The sequence below is a fragment of the Papaver somniferum genome, chromosome 5 (genome assembly GCF_003573695.1).
Source record: "Papaver somniferum cultivar HN1 chromosome 5, ASM357369v1, whole genome shotgun sequence".
Lineage (NCBI taxonomy): Eukaryota > Viridiplantae > Streptophyta > Magnoliopsida > Ranunculales > Papaveraceae > Papaver > Papaver somniferum.
Genome location: NC_039362.1, coordinates 198,840,142 through 198,857,938, shown reverse-complemented (window position 1 = coordinate 198,857,938; position 17,797 = coordinate 198,840,142). Strand labels below are relative to the sequence as shown.

The 17,797-nt window shown below is 36.7% G+C and overlaps 2 protein-coding genes and 1 pseudogene across 2 annotated transcripts; 2 read left to right on the top strand and 1 right to left on the bottom strand.

Annotated features, from left to right (window-relative positions):
• Positions 1-4: 4 nt before the first annotated feature.
• On the bottom strand, positions 5-5,593 carry LOC113280534. Its single transcript, XM_026529145.1, has 6 exons — positions 5,488-5,593; positions 3,036-3,139; positions 1,188-1,301; positions 1,031-1,102; positions 379-603; positions 5-288 (listed from the first exon to the last, which is right to left on the bottom strand). The coding sequence occupies exons 1-6, from the start codon at positions 5,591-5,593 to the stop codon at positions 25-27; spliced, it is 885 nt and encodes a 294-aa protein (XP_026384930.1). The 3' UTR covers positions 5-24.
• Positions 5,594-6,047: 454 nt separating this feature from the next.
• Positions 6,048-9,573, top strand: LOC113284236 (annotated as a pseudogene).
• A 4,557-nt stretch (positions 9,574-14,130) lies between these two features.
• Positions 14,131-17,327, top strand: LOC113284235 (receptor-like protein 33). Its single transcript, XM_026533647.1, has one exon. It carries the CDS (start codon positions 14,228-14,230, stop codon positions 17,294-17,296), a length of 3,069 nt encoding a protein of 1,022 aa, XP_026389432.1. The 5' UTR covers positions 14,131-14,227; the 3' UTR covers positions 17,297-17,327.
• The last annotated feature ends 470 nt before the right edge of the window (positions 17,328-17,797 follow it).

The window sequence follows — 17,797 nt, the reverse complement described above, 5'->3', positions numbered from 1 at the left end:
AATCAATCTACTCTCACCACCATTCTAACTTGATGGCTCTCCTACAGTAGTCACATAGGCCTTGGGCCACTTAACAAACTCGCTTCTTTTAACATTCCCAAGTACAGCATCATCATCTCCATCGCACAACATCGCATTTGGAACAATAATTTCCTCAATCATGCAGTCGTAGTGGTCATCAATCAGTAGCTTAGTATCAACATATGCAAGTCCAACAACCTTTTTTCTGAAGTTCCTCAAACAGCAAAGACCAAACGACGAAGGAAAGGACGAAGGGATCCCAATACCCTGTATATGTAACAGAACAAACTTTAAGATACCATAATAGCAGCATCGTATACATCTGACTATACATTACTGAGAGATAATCGAGGTCACCTGTTGATAAGAGCTATCATAGATCTGACAATGTACTGCAGTGATGTTTTTCTGTCTTTCAGCATCCAACTGCGCTTTCAAAGCTTCGTTTTTCTTCATCTCTTTCCGTAACTTGTTCCTCACTTCCTGCAACTTGTCCTTCATAAACTCAGCAGCAAGAAACTGAGATTTAGAAATACCAGCACCCATTCCGCGTAAGTATCCCTTTTGATCAACGCCATATATCTAGCCATATACATGAATCAAATTCAAATTTATTGAAATTCGGTCAAACAATTAATAATTAATGTAACATAAGGGAATTTTTTAGACTATTACTATGCAGATGGTCACAAGGCGGCAATTACAATATACCCATAAAGGGAAACTTCGGCCAATACAGTGTAGCACTTATGTCTTCAAGCATATGTTACATCTTATCACGAGTTCGAGGATACTACTTGAAAAACTAGTGAAACCTACATAGTGGTGCTGACTACTTGAATATAGATGCAACAGTATTACAGTGTAGTAATATGATTATATGAGAGAAAAAAAATTTCAAACCAAATCAGCAAGCAGTAATATAAGAAAGCAACGTAATCACTACCACCATCCAATATGAAAATTCAAGAAGTAAAAAGATTCATGTAAAAACAAATTCACCACTAACCTCGGTGACAGCGTCAGTTCCCAAACACTTTTGTGCTGAAGGATTTTTATCATATGTCTCCTTCACTAGTGCCTACACATCAACAAAAGCCAACCAGATTCAGAGACTAACTGACATCATCAATATCAATAAACAGTATAAAAATAGAACAACTTACAAGTTTTGTAGCTGCCTGTGATTTAGAAGACGAGGGATCATCATCTGGGGTGGCTCTATGTGTTTTCATAAACACATATGGCCTATATATCTGACCAGTGGGGCTTTCCTTTTCCTGTGGCAAAACAATGCATTAAATACTTGCAAAATTTTGCATCACAAGACAACATCTGTGAGCCATAATAAAGAAAAGGTTTACTGACAAGATAAGTGCATCAAAATTTAATTAGCTGCTAAGGTAAGTAATTATCCTACATCAACAAGCCTTGAAATCTAACCAGCTGGGTTTCTTCAGCTATTATTGCACTTTAAAAACCAAATGGATTGAACTAACAACTTTCAGTCGGAAGCAATAATGCACTGAATGAACAAGAACCAATGATACTAGTATAAAGAAGGACTCTAGGCATACCAAAAACATCCTATGCTATCCAATTAGGGAAACAAATGAAATAACATAAGAATAATAGCTTCAAATGCAATACAGTGTTAAGAATTTACCAATTCATTCCACCTTGTAGGGACACCGATTTAGATAATCTGTAAGACTACGAAGGATCAAATCAAAGAAAACTCTCAGACACACTCATAAACCAATGATGTATGACTCAACGAAATGCAAGGATTCTGACTTACAACACAAGGATACAGAGTACACGCACACAAACTTACACCAATGATTGCCTGGCAAACAAGATGCAGCAAGCTTATTATCAAGAGCATCCTACAAAAGGCGATTACAGATACTACAAAAATTATGTACCACAGGAGCCGGCCAGCTTCTCTTACAACGCAACACATGTTAAAAATAGAAGTGATAAAACTAAAGGAGCAGCGAATAGTGAATTACTGGACACAACTACACGAATTTAAATAATTACAGATAGAAATTGAACGTTTTCATTCACCTAGATAATTATAATCCTTGACCAATTACAAAACCTCATACCAATAAGAAAAGAATGAACTTAATCCAATACATGGATCAATAATCAAAGAAGACATTAATCAAATACAATAATCATTAAATTGTCTGAAGAAAAAGGGCTTTTCAGAAACACATGAAAGTATACACTTAATGACTATGCCAATTTATCAACAGCAATGATGTAAAGCTGGTATCATATGTAAGAAACCAGTTGCAACACGCATTTACACTAAAAAAGCCATGTTGTTTTTGCCAAGAAAAACGAGTGAAAATGGGAAAGGGAAAAGGAACGTGGGTGATGCCAAATCTAATGATAGTCTAATAATCACAATGGGAGATCCTAATAAACCCCTAAAGAAAGATGGTCCAAGTCAGAGAGTGGTGTATAAGTATAATGCAGACAAAGCTTCAGTCAGATGGTTCATACCCCACATTAAGGGAGTTTCAAAACTAATCTCAATATTATGAACCAGTCATAATTCATCTAAGTCTTGTTCTCAAAAAATGAAGTACCTAAAGATGTCAACAAGTTAAAAAATTAAGATATAATAAGTGTACTTAGTATCAAGATGATTAGTTGGAAGAAGGAAAAATCCAGATGAGATTAATAAAGATAGCGATTAAATGTTTCAATCTCATTCTAGCTCAACTTGCATACCAGGCAATAGAAACTTTTAATATGGTCTAATCCGGATTACTAGGTGAAGTTAATGTTTAACTCGAATATATATTTTCACATATCTCAAGTGAAGAAACAAACAGAAACAAGTTTTCAGATCTTTAGTATGCTTAAGCCACTAGAAAAAATATCTACGTTCAGAAAACATAAAGAGAGGACACGGTTTTTGATAATTACTATTTGACCAATTTTGATTGTTAGCCATATGGATACCCCACAGTGTATCGGTAAAATAGGCTCACATTGTGGTATACTGAGTTGGGAAGACCAGTCTCACTGATGATGTTTATTTCCAATCCCCAAACTTCGATGCCCAATGGCTGGATGGTCCCAACTTTTAAGAGAACTTCAGATAGATGACATTTGCAATCAGCTCAAGATAAGAGTGTCACTGGATACTACGCAATATGATTACAGTACTAAGATAGAATAAAATGAGGAGCAGCATTACACTATAATGCTTACAAAACAAGCTTTTAGCTTGGTACTTCAAATATTACACGAACTTCTAGAATACATATAGGAAATAATACCTAAGCTCAATCTATGTAAGTCTCACAGATAAGAAGGCACAACACTTGCGAGAAAAAGGGGCATATGACTCTTGCTCCAAACTCCAGGGTTGGAGGTGGAGCTGACAAAGCTATAATGAGTATCGGGAACAGAATTAATCGCGAACAAGTGCAGGGTCTCCTCAGGTTAATGCAATTAAGCTGTTAGTGAGCTCGCTGGGCATCTTGGGGGTACTCTCTTGGGGGTAGTTACACGAACAAGCCCAAGAACCCCATTTCTCATGTCGGATTTTAACTTTTTAAGATCAGTAAGTGGCCTCAGACTGATTACTCACTCATAAACTAACCTCAGAAAATTGACCATCTCATACCAACAAAGTTTGAATAAGAGAAGCACATCAGGAAAACAAACTCACTTAATGATGAATGGAAAAATAGAATTGGAATGACTTGAGATTTTCAAGGTATCCAATTCTCCCATAAAACTCAAACCAATTTATCAAACCAAAATCTGTGCAATTTTCGATTCTTAATGGTTTAGATTCATGCATTAAAACTAAATAAATTCATTCCTTTTCAATTTCTACATTAACCAATTTATCAAATTAACCAAAATCTTTGGATCTTATTAGATAATCATTTGGCCTCCAAAAATCAATTTATTGATTAATAGGACAGAAGCTTAAGCAAAAAAACCGAATGAAAGATGAGAAGGGATTTGAAATTTACTTTAATTTGATATCTTCTTCTTCTTCTTCTTCTTCTTCGATCTCCTCTTAGGTTTGTCTAGCAAAATAACAGAGACAGGTTTGACAAAGTGAATTCAGAAACCACTTTCATGCAATCAAACTAATCAAAATTATTCCTTCCCAATTTCTAATTTAACCTTTGCTTATACAAGTTTGGTCTCCAAAATCAATTTTTAAGGAACATAGAAACTTGAGAAAAACCCAGAATACAAATGAATTGAAACTTACTTAATATCGTCGTGTCTTCTTCTTCTTCTTCTTCTAAGTTAGTCTCCTCGGGTAGTTAGGTTTTTGGAGGGAGAAAAACCGACGGCCGCGTGAAGAGATGAACTACAAACTTCTCTCTTTGGTTCTCTGAAGTTTTATCCTTTTTGGTGTTGGGGTTTGCTAGAATGGAACTCGGAACCGGTACGGCACTATAGACCTATGGAAAGTAAGCCGGTGTCTTTGCTCAGCCGGTGGTTAGCCATTTTTATGGTGCGCAACAGAATATTAGTGGGGCGTATTACATTTTAATCCGTGATTTAATGGTTCTTGAAAAATCACGCACCTACAGATTTATCACATTTGAAAATAACGGTTTTTTTGTGTTAAATAATGGGTCCCACTATTTTTATATTATATGACATAATTTGTTTGTCATATCCTAATCACACAATTAATCTGTCATTTAAAAACGTGATTTATAGCCTCTTTTGGACTAGTGCATACACGACAGAGTTTCCAGTGAGCGATAGAGTGTCCATCGCTCGATGGTCAAGCCAACGCTCGCTGGTCATTAAATCGCCAGCGCTAGTCAAGCTGTCGCTGGATGGTCTGATCATCTCTTACAAGATCTTCATCCAACGGCTAGTATTCCCCCCTATAAATACCTAATTTCAATTTCATATCAACTCACCGCAGAATTTCTAAACTTCTCTAGAATTTCTCAATCTTCTTCTTCAAATCTATAACAATCACATCTTCTCTACAATTCTTTTCATTTCTTGTAATATGGATTCACAATCTCAAAGTCAAGAGAAAGACAAAGCTAAAAAAGTCAAAGTCCGTGGTGCGAAATACACACTGATAGAGGATGAATGCATTTGTCGTAATTATGTTTATTTTACCTAAAATCCTTAAAGCCGAAGTAACTTTTTGTTCAGGACTATGACCTCTAATATTCAGTGCATCAAACTGATAATTAAATTGAGGTTCTACCTGACAAAGATCTTCAATAATCTTTATCACCAGATGCTGAGGCATACAGAATCGACCTTGGAAATATCGATCAGAGTACACACAATTGGGAAGAAAATAATCGTGCATCAGCTTCTGATGGTAAAATTCCCTCCCTCGATAAGTATACCTTCTTGAGAATACTTCTTGTGGCTCTGGAACTCTCGGTATTTGGCATGTATGTACTAGCATCAAAATGTCGACGAGTTTATTACCTTCAGCTTCCTCATCGTCAAGTTGTTGCATCCTCGTTCGATGCATTTCTTGTTGTAATCTAAACTGATTCATAATAATATTCCTCTCTTCATTGGATCTCGCCATTGAAATTTGAAATGAGAATAGAGATAGAGAAATTGGTGAAATATAGGTTGAAGTAGGTGTGAGTACCTTGAAGAAATACGAGGGCGTATATATAGGAACCATTATGGTGGAAATAGCCGTTGAAAAGAATCCAGTGGTCGATATAATCAATAGCGCCAGCGATACTATTTATATCGCTCGACATAATGTATAACGCCAACGATAATCATATTATCGCCAGCGTTATTCTTAATATCAACCGAATTTGGTTTTCCATAAAGGCGCAATTGGTTTTCCATGCCACCTGGTATGCCAAACAGTTTTTATTTTGTTTTTTTTGCATACCCATAAGAATAGGCCTTAGGACGGTCTCCATGGTACGAAGATCGAGTCCGAAGTAGACCCTTGGAATTATTATTTCTTTAGTCTCCGTGGAACTACTGAAGTATCTCACACTCAAAGCTGGTTAACGAACTCCAGAGTCCGGCCTACTGCCCCTCCACATTCTTCGGCCGAACATTCTTCAAAACCCTAAAGGCGAAAACTGTAGAGGTAGAAAAAACCCTAAAATGGATTCTTCATTGTCAATTTCAGAAAATGATGAAATTGGAGAGGCTTTGGATTGGTTGGATTACTCTAAAGATGGTGGAACTGCTTCAATTCATCTGTATTCTAGACGACCTAATGCTCATGGAGGTCATCTATGAAGCACTTTTCAACCCTCTCTAATCGAAACCAGAGATTTATTACCCATCTTCGACCTTCCCCGTTAGAGGTATTTCTTTTTTCTGAGAATTGTCTAGTTTACATGTCAAAGGATTGATTGAATATTTTTTTTTTAGTGAGAATTTGATGATTTTCTGGTGAAAATTCTCATGAATAAAGATAGGGATTTAGTGTATATAATAATTAGGTTTTGAAATTTGAGCAAATGGATTCGTATTTCTAGTGTATATGATAGTTATTTTACAGTGGAATTGGATTTATTTCCTTGGACTTCTACTTTTTGTGTCCTAATGTACTCTGTTTTGTTCATAATTTGTGAGCGTAGGAGTGGGAAGGAAGGGAAAATATGAGCATGCCCAATTCCGTCACAACTGCTATTCGTCAAAGTCTCCGAGCAACCGCCATTGGCAAAACTAAAACCACTGACAAAAGAGACCGTGCTTCTGTTGAACAGGTTAGGCCATCATCTGTTCAATGTAATTCTTCTGTTTTTAGCTGTTTAACGATATATCCTGAATATTAGCTTTACTATGTGTGTAACACTTTTAGCTTTATGCTCGTATTTACTTGGGAATTTGGATTTGTTTAGGCTATTGATCCAAGAACTCGTATGGTGTTGTTCAAAATGCTGAATCGCGGCATATTCGATGACATAAATGGCTGCATTTCTACTGGGAAAGAAGTATGTCATACATATACTATCAACTACCCAGACATTTTTCTTGTCTTCTGATATTCGTAATGAAGTTCACCATTCGTCCCTTCTATTGACAGGCCAATGTATATCATGCGACAAAAGAGGATGGTCAAGAATTTGCAGTAAAGGTATATAAAACTTCAGTTCTAGGATTCAAGTAAGTCTACTGATCTGGTCATAAATTGAAGATGTTTATTCAAATTTTTGAATTAAAGATTTGCTGATTATTATTATATGTCTACTTACCTGCAACCCTTTTGTTGATCTATGAAAGAGTGATGATAAAAGTATGATGATGCGATTTTTTACATTGCCACTCTTCAGGGATAGGGATCGTTATATACAAGGGGATTATCGTTTTAGGCATGGATACTGCAAGCACAACCCTAGGAAAATGGTCAAGACTTGGGCAGAAAAAGAAATGAGGAACCTTATGAGGTAAAATCAACCGTTGCATCTCTTTTGTTTCTTTTAGTATGATTTTTCATGTTCATAGACACTCGCTAAATATCCCTTGTCACATTTGCTGCTTTATGGTTGTTGAACATATGCACTTTTTATAACCTATAAAAATTAATGTGTAGTCAGTTCTCCTCGACTGGAAATATTGAGTTATAAACTTGATCTCTTGAGAATTGTAACTGCGAATCTTGTCTTAGTAAAATGTGATTGCAGTTTAAGAATTGTGATGTTATTAAAGCTCTCTATGTTCTGAATTCAGGTTAAAGGCAGCAGGGATCAGGTGCCCAACTGCAATACTTTTGAGGCTTCATGTTTTGGTCATGGAGTTTATAGGTATGTTTTCTTCTCTCAGAATCATCTTGAGTTGGCTGATACCTGATTAAAGTCCTGCAGTGGTAAACTTTGTTTTATCCACTTTGATTAGTTGAAGTGTCAAAGTGAGTGCATAGAGACCTTTAGCTGTGGTATCAATTGTTCAGCTTATTCATATGTAAATACCACCAAATGAATATGAATTTCGTCTCTTGAACTGTTTTAGCGTTTCTGGAGATTTGGTTCTAAGAAATTTCTTACAGGAAAACAAGGGTGGGCTGCTCCTCGTCTCAAGGATGCAAATCTCTCTGAAGACAAGATGCGTGAATGTTATGTACAGGTGTGTCTTATATATCCTTGTAAAGTTTAGATTGAATATTGCTCGTCGAAATACTACAACAGACAAAATTTACAAACCTAGAGTGAACGTTTAATGTTTGTCGTTGTTATTTTATTGCCAGCAAAGATGATGGAAAATTAAGTTTGTGTTCTTTATGTATGATCAGATTATTATAGTGATGCGAAATTTATACCAAAAGTGCAAACTGGTGCATGGAGACTTGAGTGAATATAATATACTCTATTACGAGGTGAGTCCAATAGCATCTTCGCATTGAATTAAAATTTTCTTTTTTTATCATCAACCAACAGTTTATGTTTTCTTTTTGGATCTACAGGGTAACTTGCACATGATTGATGTTTCCCAATCTGTGGACCTTGACCACCCTCTTGCCTTAGACTTCTTACGTGAGGATTGTATTCATGTCTCTGTAAGTTGGTTCTGGATTCAATTATGCACCTACTGTTTCCTTAGGTTTTGTATGTAAACAAAAACTTATATTATCAACCAAATTGTATTCTGCAGGATTTTTTCAAGAAGAATGGTGTGGAAGTTATGACCATACAGGAAGTGTTCGATTTTGTAGTAGATTCATCTATTACTGATGAATCTGTGGAATGTTATTTAGAAGAGGTTTGATGCTCCATCATATATATTATTATTATACTAGAATGCACTGTCTGGGTTAATGCATTTACAATGGTTACAGGCTCAACGGAAAATTGTGGCTAGGGGAGATCTAAAGCCAGTGGAGGATAAGAAGGTAAATAATCTCGTGTCAAGATCCTTTTCAAGATCTAATTAAAAATTCGAAAACCTTACAATTCTATCTTATGGCTTTTAAAGTTGTACATCCCAAGGACGCTTGATCAACTGAAGGACACCGAGGAGGATGTTGACAGGAATGCAAGTTGCCAGGATTGTGAAGGTTTGACAAATATAGTTGCAGAACTGGAGCACTCTCTTTTCCCAGCTCAAAAACAGTTACTAAAGGATCTAAAGGAATGGGACCCATATGATACCTCTAATGGACAGACAGACATCTCAACCAACAGTGGAACAATATCCGGAACAGATGAAGAAGACGATTCTAGTGATACTAGGAAGAAGGACGATACAGAGGAGACACTAGTCCCTGCAGATAAAAAAGCAGCTCGAAAAGAGAACAAGAAGAAAGTGAAAGAAGAGAAGAGAGAAGCTCGCAAGACCAAAACCCCGAAAGCTGTGAGGAAAAAGAAGAAGAAACTTTCCAAAAACATCAAAGCCAGGTAATATTATTAGTAGCTTAATTTCCAGGGCTTTATGTTTGGAGATTTTTATTTTTTAGGTATAGAGTTTATAAAGAAATTTTGTTTCATTATCTTGTGAGTTTGTTGATTTCAGCATATCCTAGTCCAAAATCCTAGTTTCCTAGTCACTTTTTCGCCAAATTATACACTAGTAGTAGCCTGCTTCAATTTACTTTGTAAATATTAAAAGGCCAAGACTTTGATATCAATGAAAGAAAATGAATTCTTTGAAAAACACTTTCCACGAAAACAATTTTTTGTAGAGAGGAAAGGAAGACTGATCAGTAATAGCCTCACCTTCAATTTCACAGATAACATTTTGTGACCATCAAATTGGTATGGAAAAAATGAAGTACGAGCTCCTCCTTCTTTGACCCATTTTATTCTTGCATTAGCTGCTCTACTACTGTAAGTATTTTGAACCTTAACCTTTACTTGAACATTACCAAAAACACTTCAGTTACATGTTTTAAGAACAAATTTTAGAGATTTCTCAGCTTCTTCATGAAGACAAAGGCATATTTACCATGATTCTCTTCACCCAAAAAAAGGGTGTTTTGATTTGAGATAATATTGTAATGGAAAATTTCAGCACCTCGATCTTCACAAATGATGCGATGGAGGAAATTGGTAATATACTAATAGCTCAATTCTTAATGAACACCAATTTTGGGCATGCCTAAAACTTTCAAGGCATACAAAGGACTAGTCCTAACTTGGGTGACCTTATAAGGGGTACCCTATGGGGTGGTTCAATTACCTATATGCCCTTAAATTCTCTAAATTACTACTAATCTATCCCTATCCCTAATACAAAAACCTATAATCAATAAACCAAAATCAGTTTCATATCCCTAACCCCTTCTTCTTCCTCCACAACAACCGAACCCTTCTTTTTCCTTTTTTTTCATCGTATCATCGCGGAAATTTAATCGTCGATTCGTGAAAATTTAGTCGACGATTAAACTCATCTATATAATGGTTCGCCGTAAGCCAGTATCTCGTTCTAATCGAGCGATTGAACAACCCATTGAAGAAGAAGAAGATTTAGAGAGTGAAGAAGAAACTCAAAATCAACCACAAAATCAACCGGAAGAAGAGATTGAAGAAGAACCAACTCCACAAATGAGAATAAGAAGGTTACTTTTACAAACCCATCTCGTATTTGATGTTTTTGATTGGTTTGATTGATTTGATTCGTCAAAATCATGTTTCTGCGGCGGTTACAGGGTATGGTTCGGCGCAAAACAAATCTTAGATGTGCGCCGAGCTGTTCTTGAAACTGAACCCTGAAAGTGCATATGAACGGCTCGGCGTATATCTGAAATCCGTTTTGAGCCGAACTTGGTGACACAGAGACTTATATTTAGGATCGGCTTATTCGATGGTGTTAGTTTTGTGCCGAATATGTTTTGTGAATTTCAGAAATTTTGCATGTGCGTAGGATCGGCTTGTATGGTAGTATTAGTTTTGTGCCGAATAATTGTTGTTTGAATTTCATAATTTTTGCGTGTATAGGATCGGCTCATATTGTAGTACTAGTTTTGTGCCGAATAAATGTTTGAATTCATAAGTCTAGATTCGGCTTATTCGATAGTATTAGGGTTGCGCCGAATATCATTGTTAAAATTTCATAAATTTTACTAGTGTGTAGGATCGGCTTATTTATATGATATCATGTTGCGCCGAATACATGTTTGAGTTCATAATCATAGATTCGGCTTATTCGACGGTATCGGTTGTGAGCCGAATATATAGGATCGGCTAATAATTTTGCATGTGCGTAGGATCGGCTTGTATGGTAGTATTAGTTTTGTGCCGAATAATTGTTGTTTGAATTTCAGAATTTTTGCATGTGCTTAGGATCGGCTTGTATGGTTGTATTAGTTTTGCGCCGAATAAAGGTTTCGATTCATAAGTCTAGATTCGGCTTATTCGATAGTATTAGTGTTACGCCGAATATTATTGTTAAAATTTCATAAATTTTACAAGTGTGTAGGATCGGCTTATTTATATTATATCATGTTGCGCCGAATACATGTTTGAGTTCATAATCATAGATTCGGCTTATTCGACGGTATCGGTTGTGAGCCGAATATATGGGATCGGCTTATAATTGTTTTGTGGTATGAGCCGATCCACTCTCTGTGTAAGCTAATAAAAATTTCAAGACATGATTCGGCTCATATGTGTTATTTCGGGTAAGTCGAGCCTTCTTATTTTCTTACAAGTTTTTGGCTTTCCAAATCTCTTTGTTGTTCGAATTAGTCTTATAACTTTCATACTTGTGTCAGGACCAATGCAGCTACAAAGAGGAAGAAGATGGAGGTAACACCTTCTACTTCTAAAACTCCCGATCCTAGAGGAGGAGGTAAGAAAAAATTGGGAGCGGGAGGTAGAGGAGGAACTTTAAAATAAGTAAGAATTGAAAGACAAGAAGAAGGAATAGCTGAAGATGAAGAAGTTTATGATAATCAAGAAGTTCATCAAGAAACACAACCCCAAGGAAAACCCAAGAAAGACAAGAAAGGTAAGAAGGTGGCAGAACCCGTGAAAAAGAAGAACGATGATGATCGACGGATCACTGGTTTACACATTCTTGATGAAGATGACGTAATTACACCTCGATCAGATGGTTTGCCTCATGGTCTTCCGGAAGATGGAGGAAATGTGTTGATTGGTTATGCCGATTCTTGGGCGAAGAGAATTTATGAGACTCCTGATCACAACCGTGAAACTAAGAAGAGGGGTCGTGCAACTAAGAAGAGGGGTCGTGGTTAAATTCCCTTTTATGTACACTTTTATGGTACACTTTTTCTTAAGTTTTAAGTACACTTTTATGGTGTTGCAAACACCTTTGCTTTAAGGTGCTGAACTTTGTTTTTAATGGTGCTGGGATTGGGTTGTGGACACCTTCAATTTCATGTTTTAATGAACAGCTTAACAGTTATGTGCCGAATTTACAGAGTTCGGCTTATCCTCTAATGTTAGTTACACGCCGAATCATTTGTCCTTCGGGTTCGGCGCATTCGATAATCACATTATGTGCCGAACTATAAACATTTACCGGTTTCGGCTGATACGATATTCTCCATATGTGCCGAACCAGTAACAATATTTTAACCCAGAAATTAACAAAATCATGTTCGGCTCAGACGATAATCATATTATGTGCCGAACCTTGAACATAAGAGGTTTCGGCTGATACGGTATTCTCCATATGTGCCGAACCAGTAACAATATTTCAAACCAGAAATTAACAAAATCATGTTCGGCTCAGACGATAATCATATTATGTGCCGAACCTTGAACATAAGAGGTTTCGGCTGATACGGTATTCTCCATATGTGGCGAACCAGTAACAATATTTCAACCCAGAAATTAACAAAATCATGTTCGGCTCAGACGATAATCATATTATGTGCCGAACCTTGAACATAAGAGGTTTCGGCTGATACGATGTTCTCCATATGTGCCGAACCAGTAACAATATTTCAACCCAGAAATTAAAAAATCATGTTCGGCACATACGGTTTTGGATATGTAAGCCGAATTAGTAATGATTCTATTCCGGGCTATTCAGGATGTTGTTCGGCTTACTATGAAACTTTCATATGAGCCGAACTAGTGTCTAGCAAAAGGTTGGAATTGGAAATTATAGGTTCGGCGCATGCGGTAAACAGATTCAGTAAGCCGAACCGTTCATCAATTGGTAGATTCGGCTCATAGATGTGAGCCGAACCTCAACCTGTTTCGCCGAACCATGATTCATAATCTAAGAAATCAGCCATTTCTGGATCATTGTTGTAATGATGTGTATTTTCCTAGGTTTTTTAGATGAATGATGACCCTCCTCATCCTCCATAGAATCAAGAATTAGAATTTTCTCACTTTCTCCTTCTCTTTCTCTCCTTCTTAACCAAACCAAAACTTTGATTTTTTTTCCTCAAATTTTTCATCTAAACAACTCTTATAATTCTGAAAATTATCTTAATCACTAAACAAAATATTTAATCACTAATCAAGATTATTAACACTAATACGTAAAGGGCAGATTTGTTATTAAAAAAAATTTGGGTTAAGGGGTTATCTGATTTTGCTATTCAACAACCTTTTTTGTCTTCATTCAGTATGCCTTGAAAGATTTTGGTATGCCCAATATTATGGTTCTTCTTAATGAGGCAACTCTGAAGCCTCTGCTTACAATGTTTGAGATAGTAAGTAAGTCTAGTAATGTCTTATTAGATGCTCAAATGATCTCAAAATATTTGAATTTAACTTAATTTCGTATTTTCACCGCATGCAATGTTTTTCTGCCCTGATTTCTTACCGTGCCCCTAAAAGCTCCTGTTTGGGCAAAAATTGCCACAAGTCAAATGAAGTGTACTGCTGCCCATAGATAATAAACAAACCAAAATGCTGCTTCCACTTTACTTCTCTATCCCACTACATATTCACTCTATTTCTTATCCTTTTTCATGAACTAGCATTATGATTATTTTTTTATTAATCGGGACCTTTTTTTCTTCTTTTTAAAAAGATGACAGCTAAAATATCCAAATGGTGGCAGAAGATATATACAGATTATTATAAGAAAACAATGAAGTGGTTGTGTAACACATGTGTATTCAGGATGTAAACGGGAGGAAATTGTGCAGCCATCATTAAGGCATTAGCGAGTAATAAAAACAGCACAGTGATAGTTGACTTAATGAATCCTCGATGATTATTGGTTATAAGAGAAGATAACTCTTCTTTATCATAGGCTAACTTGATCATCCAGCTACAAAATAGATATCAAATTTCCGTTTGTCAATTAATCACTCTCGATGAGAATATTGTTAAGTTTCATTACTTGGGGTTTCTTGTTTTCGGTGCTTTTACAAGTCGATAACAATATTTGTGTGCAAGCGGAGTGTTTGGAGGATCAAAAGACTTTGTTGGTGCAACTGAATCAAAGTCTTGTATCTTCTTCTTCTACATCGAAGCGTAGTTCTTGGAGTCCAGATACCGATTGTTGTTCTTCATGGGATGGTGTTACTTGTGATACAAGTGGTCATGTTTTAAGTTTAGACCTTAGTAATGAATCCATTGAAGATGGAGTAAATAGTTCCAGTAGTTTATTCAAATTCCGGTATCTTGAGAGATTGAATTTGGCATTCAACTACTTCGGCTCTATACCAATTCCGGCGGGGTTTGATAGGCTAGTCAACTTGACTTACCTCAATTTGTCAAATTCGGGTTTTAATGGGCAGATTCCAATTTCATTCTCGCGGATGACAAGGTTAGTAACGTTCGATCTTGCAACTTATCAATTTCCGGGAAGTATTCCATTCACATTGAACAATCCTGATCTAAATATGCTTACTCGTAACTTAAAAGAACTTAGAGTACTCTCTTTAGATGGAGTAAACATATCAGCACACGGTAGCAAGTGGTGTAAAGCACTGTCGAGTTCAGTACCTAAATTGCAAGTCTTGAGTCTATCCAACTGTTATCTGTCAGGTCCATTTGATAAATCTCTTACACAACTTCAATCACTCTATGAAATACGTCTTAGCGGGAATAATATATCTGGTGAAGTACCAGAGTTCTTTAGTGAATTCCGTAACTTGACTTTTTTAGATTTGAGTTCTTGTGAATTGCATGGGAACTTCCCAGAAAGGATTCTCAAGGTAGGAACACTTGAGAAATTCTACCTAGCAAATAATGATCATCTTCAAGGTTCATTACCAGAATTTCCCATGCATGGACTGCTTCAAGAGTTAATATTGTTTAACACAAGTTTTTCTGGAGACCTACCGGATTCCATAGGTAACCTTATATTGTTATCCCGTTTAGATCTTTGGCATTGTAGATTTAATGGATCAATCCCTGCTTCAGTGTCACAACTCAAACAACTTCAATATTTAGACCTGTCAGAGAATAGTTTCACTGGAACACTTCCTATGGCTTTGTTTGCCATACCTTCACTGCAATACATGGATCTTTCTGAGAATCAATTCACTGGTCAACTTGGTGAGTTTTTCAATGGATCTTTATCTTCTCTAGAGACCCTTGATTTGAGTATGAATAAGCTGCAGGGACCTATTCCAGCAACGTTGTTTGAACTATCTAAACTTGACACTCTTGCACTTTCTTCAAATAATTTCAATGGCATAGTGAATTTGGATGCACTTTTCAGTAAGTTGAATAATCTTACAGATCTCGACCTCTCGAACAACAGATTGTCAGTAATCAGTTCTAGTTCAAATCCTGCATTATTTCTCCAGATTGGTTTTTTGGCATTAAGTTCATGTAACCTGACAAAAATCCCAAGTCTCTTGAAAAACACAGAACTGACCACCCTAGATCTTTCAAACAATCAAATTCAAGGAAAAATACCCAACTGGATTTGGGAAATCGGTGATGGGAGTCTCGATAGCTTAAATCTTTCTCGCAACCTTTTGGAGGATCCTGATCGGCCCTTTCCTGCCAATAGTTTCACATCGATAAAATACATTGACCTCCATTCCAACATGCTTCAAGGAAAGAACCCAATCTTGCCACCATCAGCCTTATTCTTGGATTACTCATCAAACAACCTTACTTCAATAATCCCAAATGCTTCATCTTATCTATCAAATGCTATGTTTTTCTCTCTTTCGAACAATCAAATTAATGGAGAAATACCTGCGTCAATATGTGAAGCTAGTCTTGAAGTTCTTGATCTGTCATTTAACAACTTGAGCGGACCAGTACCTCCATGTCTAAAGTCCATGGCAAGACTCAGAGTTCTAAATCTAAGAAGAAACAGCTTAAGCGGCCAGATACCCCATGTATGGCGTTCACAAGGAAGTATACCCCCAGACGATTTTAATTCTTATCCAGAGTCTTGTGATTTGAGGACATTCAATCTCAACGAAAACAAATTTGAAGGGCAGCTACCAAGCTCTCTTGCCAATTGTACCATGCTAGAGGTTCTAGATGTTGGAAATAATCAGTTAACCGGTGGTTTTCCTTCTTGGTTAGGATCGATGCCCGAGCTACGTGTTCTTGTGTTGCAAAACAATAGATTTCAAGGTCCTTTGGGGAATGGTGGAACTGTGTGTAACTTGGCAATGTTACAAATTATAGACATTTCTTCTAATAAATTTTCGGGTAATCTGCCCAAAGAATGCTTTTCCAGTTGGAAGACTATGATGGTAGACGAACAAGAAGCAGCACGGAACCACAGGGATCAAATAATAGGATTTGGATTTGCATTCACTGACAATAATTACCAACAGGCAGTGACGGTTACAAGCAAAGGACAAGACATGGACCTGGTAAAGATCTTAATAATTTTCACTAGCATTGACTTCTCCAACAATAATTTTGAAGGGGAGATACCGGATATAATTGGAAATTTTACGTCGCTCAACGTTCTTAATTTCTCAAGCAATGCTTTCGAAGGAAAAATTCCATCAACTTTGGGAAAACTTAAAAATCTGGAGTCATTAGACCTCTCGTCAAATAAGCTGTCAGGAGAGATTCCTTACGAATTAGCAGGTTTATCATTCCTTGCAGTCTTGAACCTCTCCTTCAACAAACTAGTTGGAAGAATCCCACCAGGTAGTCAGTTTCAAACTTACCAGGCAAGTTCTTTTGAAGGAAATGACGGGTTATGTGGTTCTCCCCTATTGAAAAACTGCAGCAGTACTGAGGAGGCACCACAAGATGTCTTAACTTCTGATAACGAACCCGACTGGATATTACTTGCCGTGACTTTTTCGGGATGTCTGATGGGTATAGGTATGGTTGTTGGACCTCAGTGTTTTTGGAAGAAAGGGAGAAAGTACGCTGATAAACTTGTCAACAAAATCATTACAATGAAATGTTTCGCATGTATTTATAAATTTCCTCGTAAGAGAAAATGAATGCAGCAATAATTATGACTGAATGTAAAAATACTATGCAAAGGACACAAACTTTGTACTGAATGTATAGGTTCACATGTGTGGGTACAAAATACCGCACACTGGTTTGGTATGCGAAACAATTCCTTTAGTAGCAAGCGAACACGAATGCGTACAACATATACAGGATAACGAACCAGATGACGTCACCTAGTCACGATAATAGTGTGAAGATCTATGCGACAGTAAAGAAATCGCGCGGTAATGTAAATGTCCGAGCGAAATTGACGCGCCCCAAATCTGAAAATAGGGGCTTTATTAGCTGTCCTCCACCATGTAAACTCCTATAAAAGGAACGAGAGACCCTTGTAGTAGAGAGAGATCTTTTTGATGAGCTAAAGATAGATATTTAGGAGAGAGAGAGTTATTTGTTTTCCAAGTTAGGGTTTTCTCTTATCATCTTTGTAATTGTTCTAACTTCTAAGTTTTAATAAAAGATCTTGAGTATTTCACCGTGGTTTC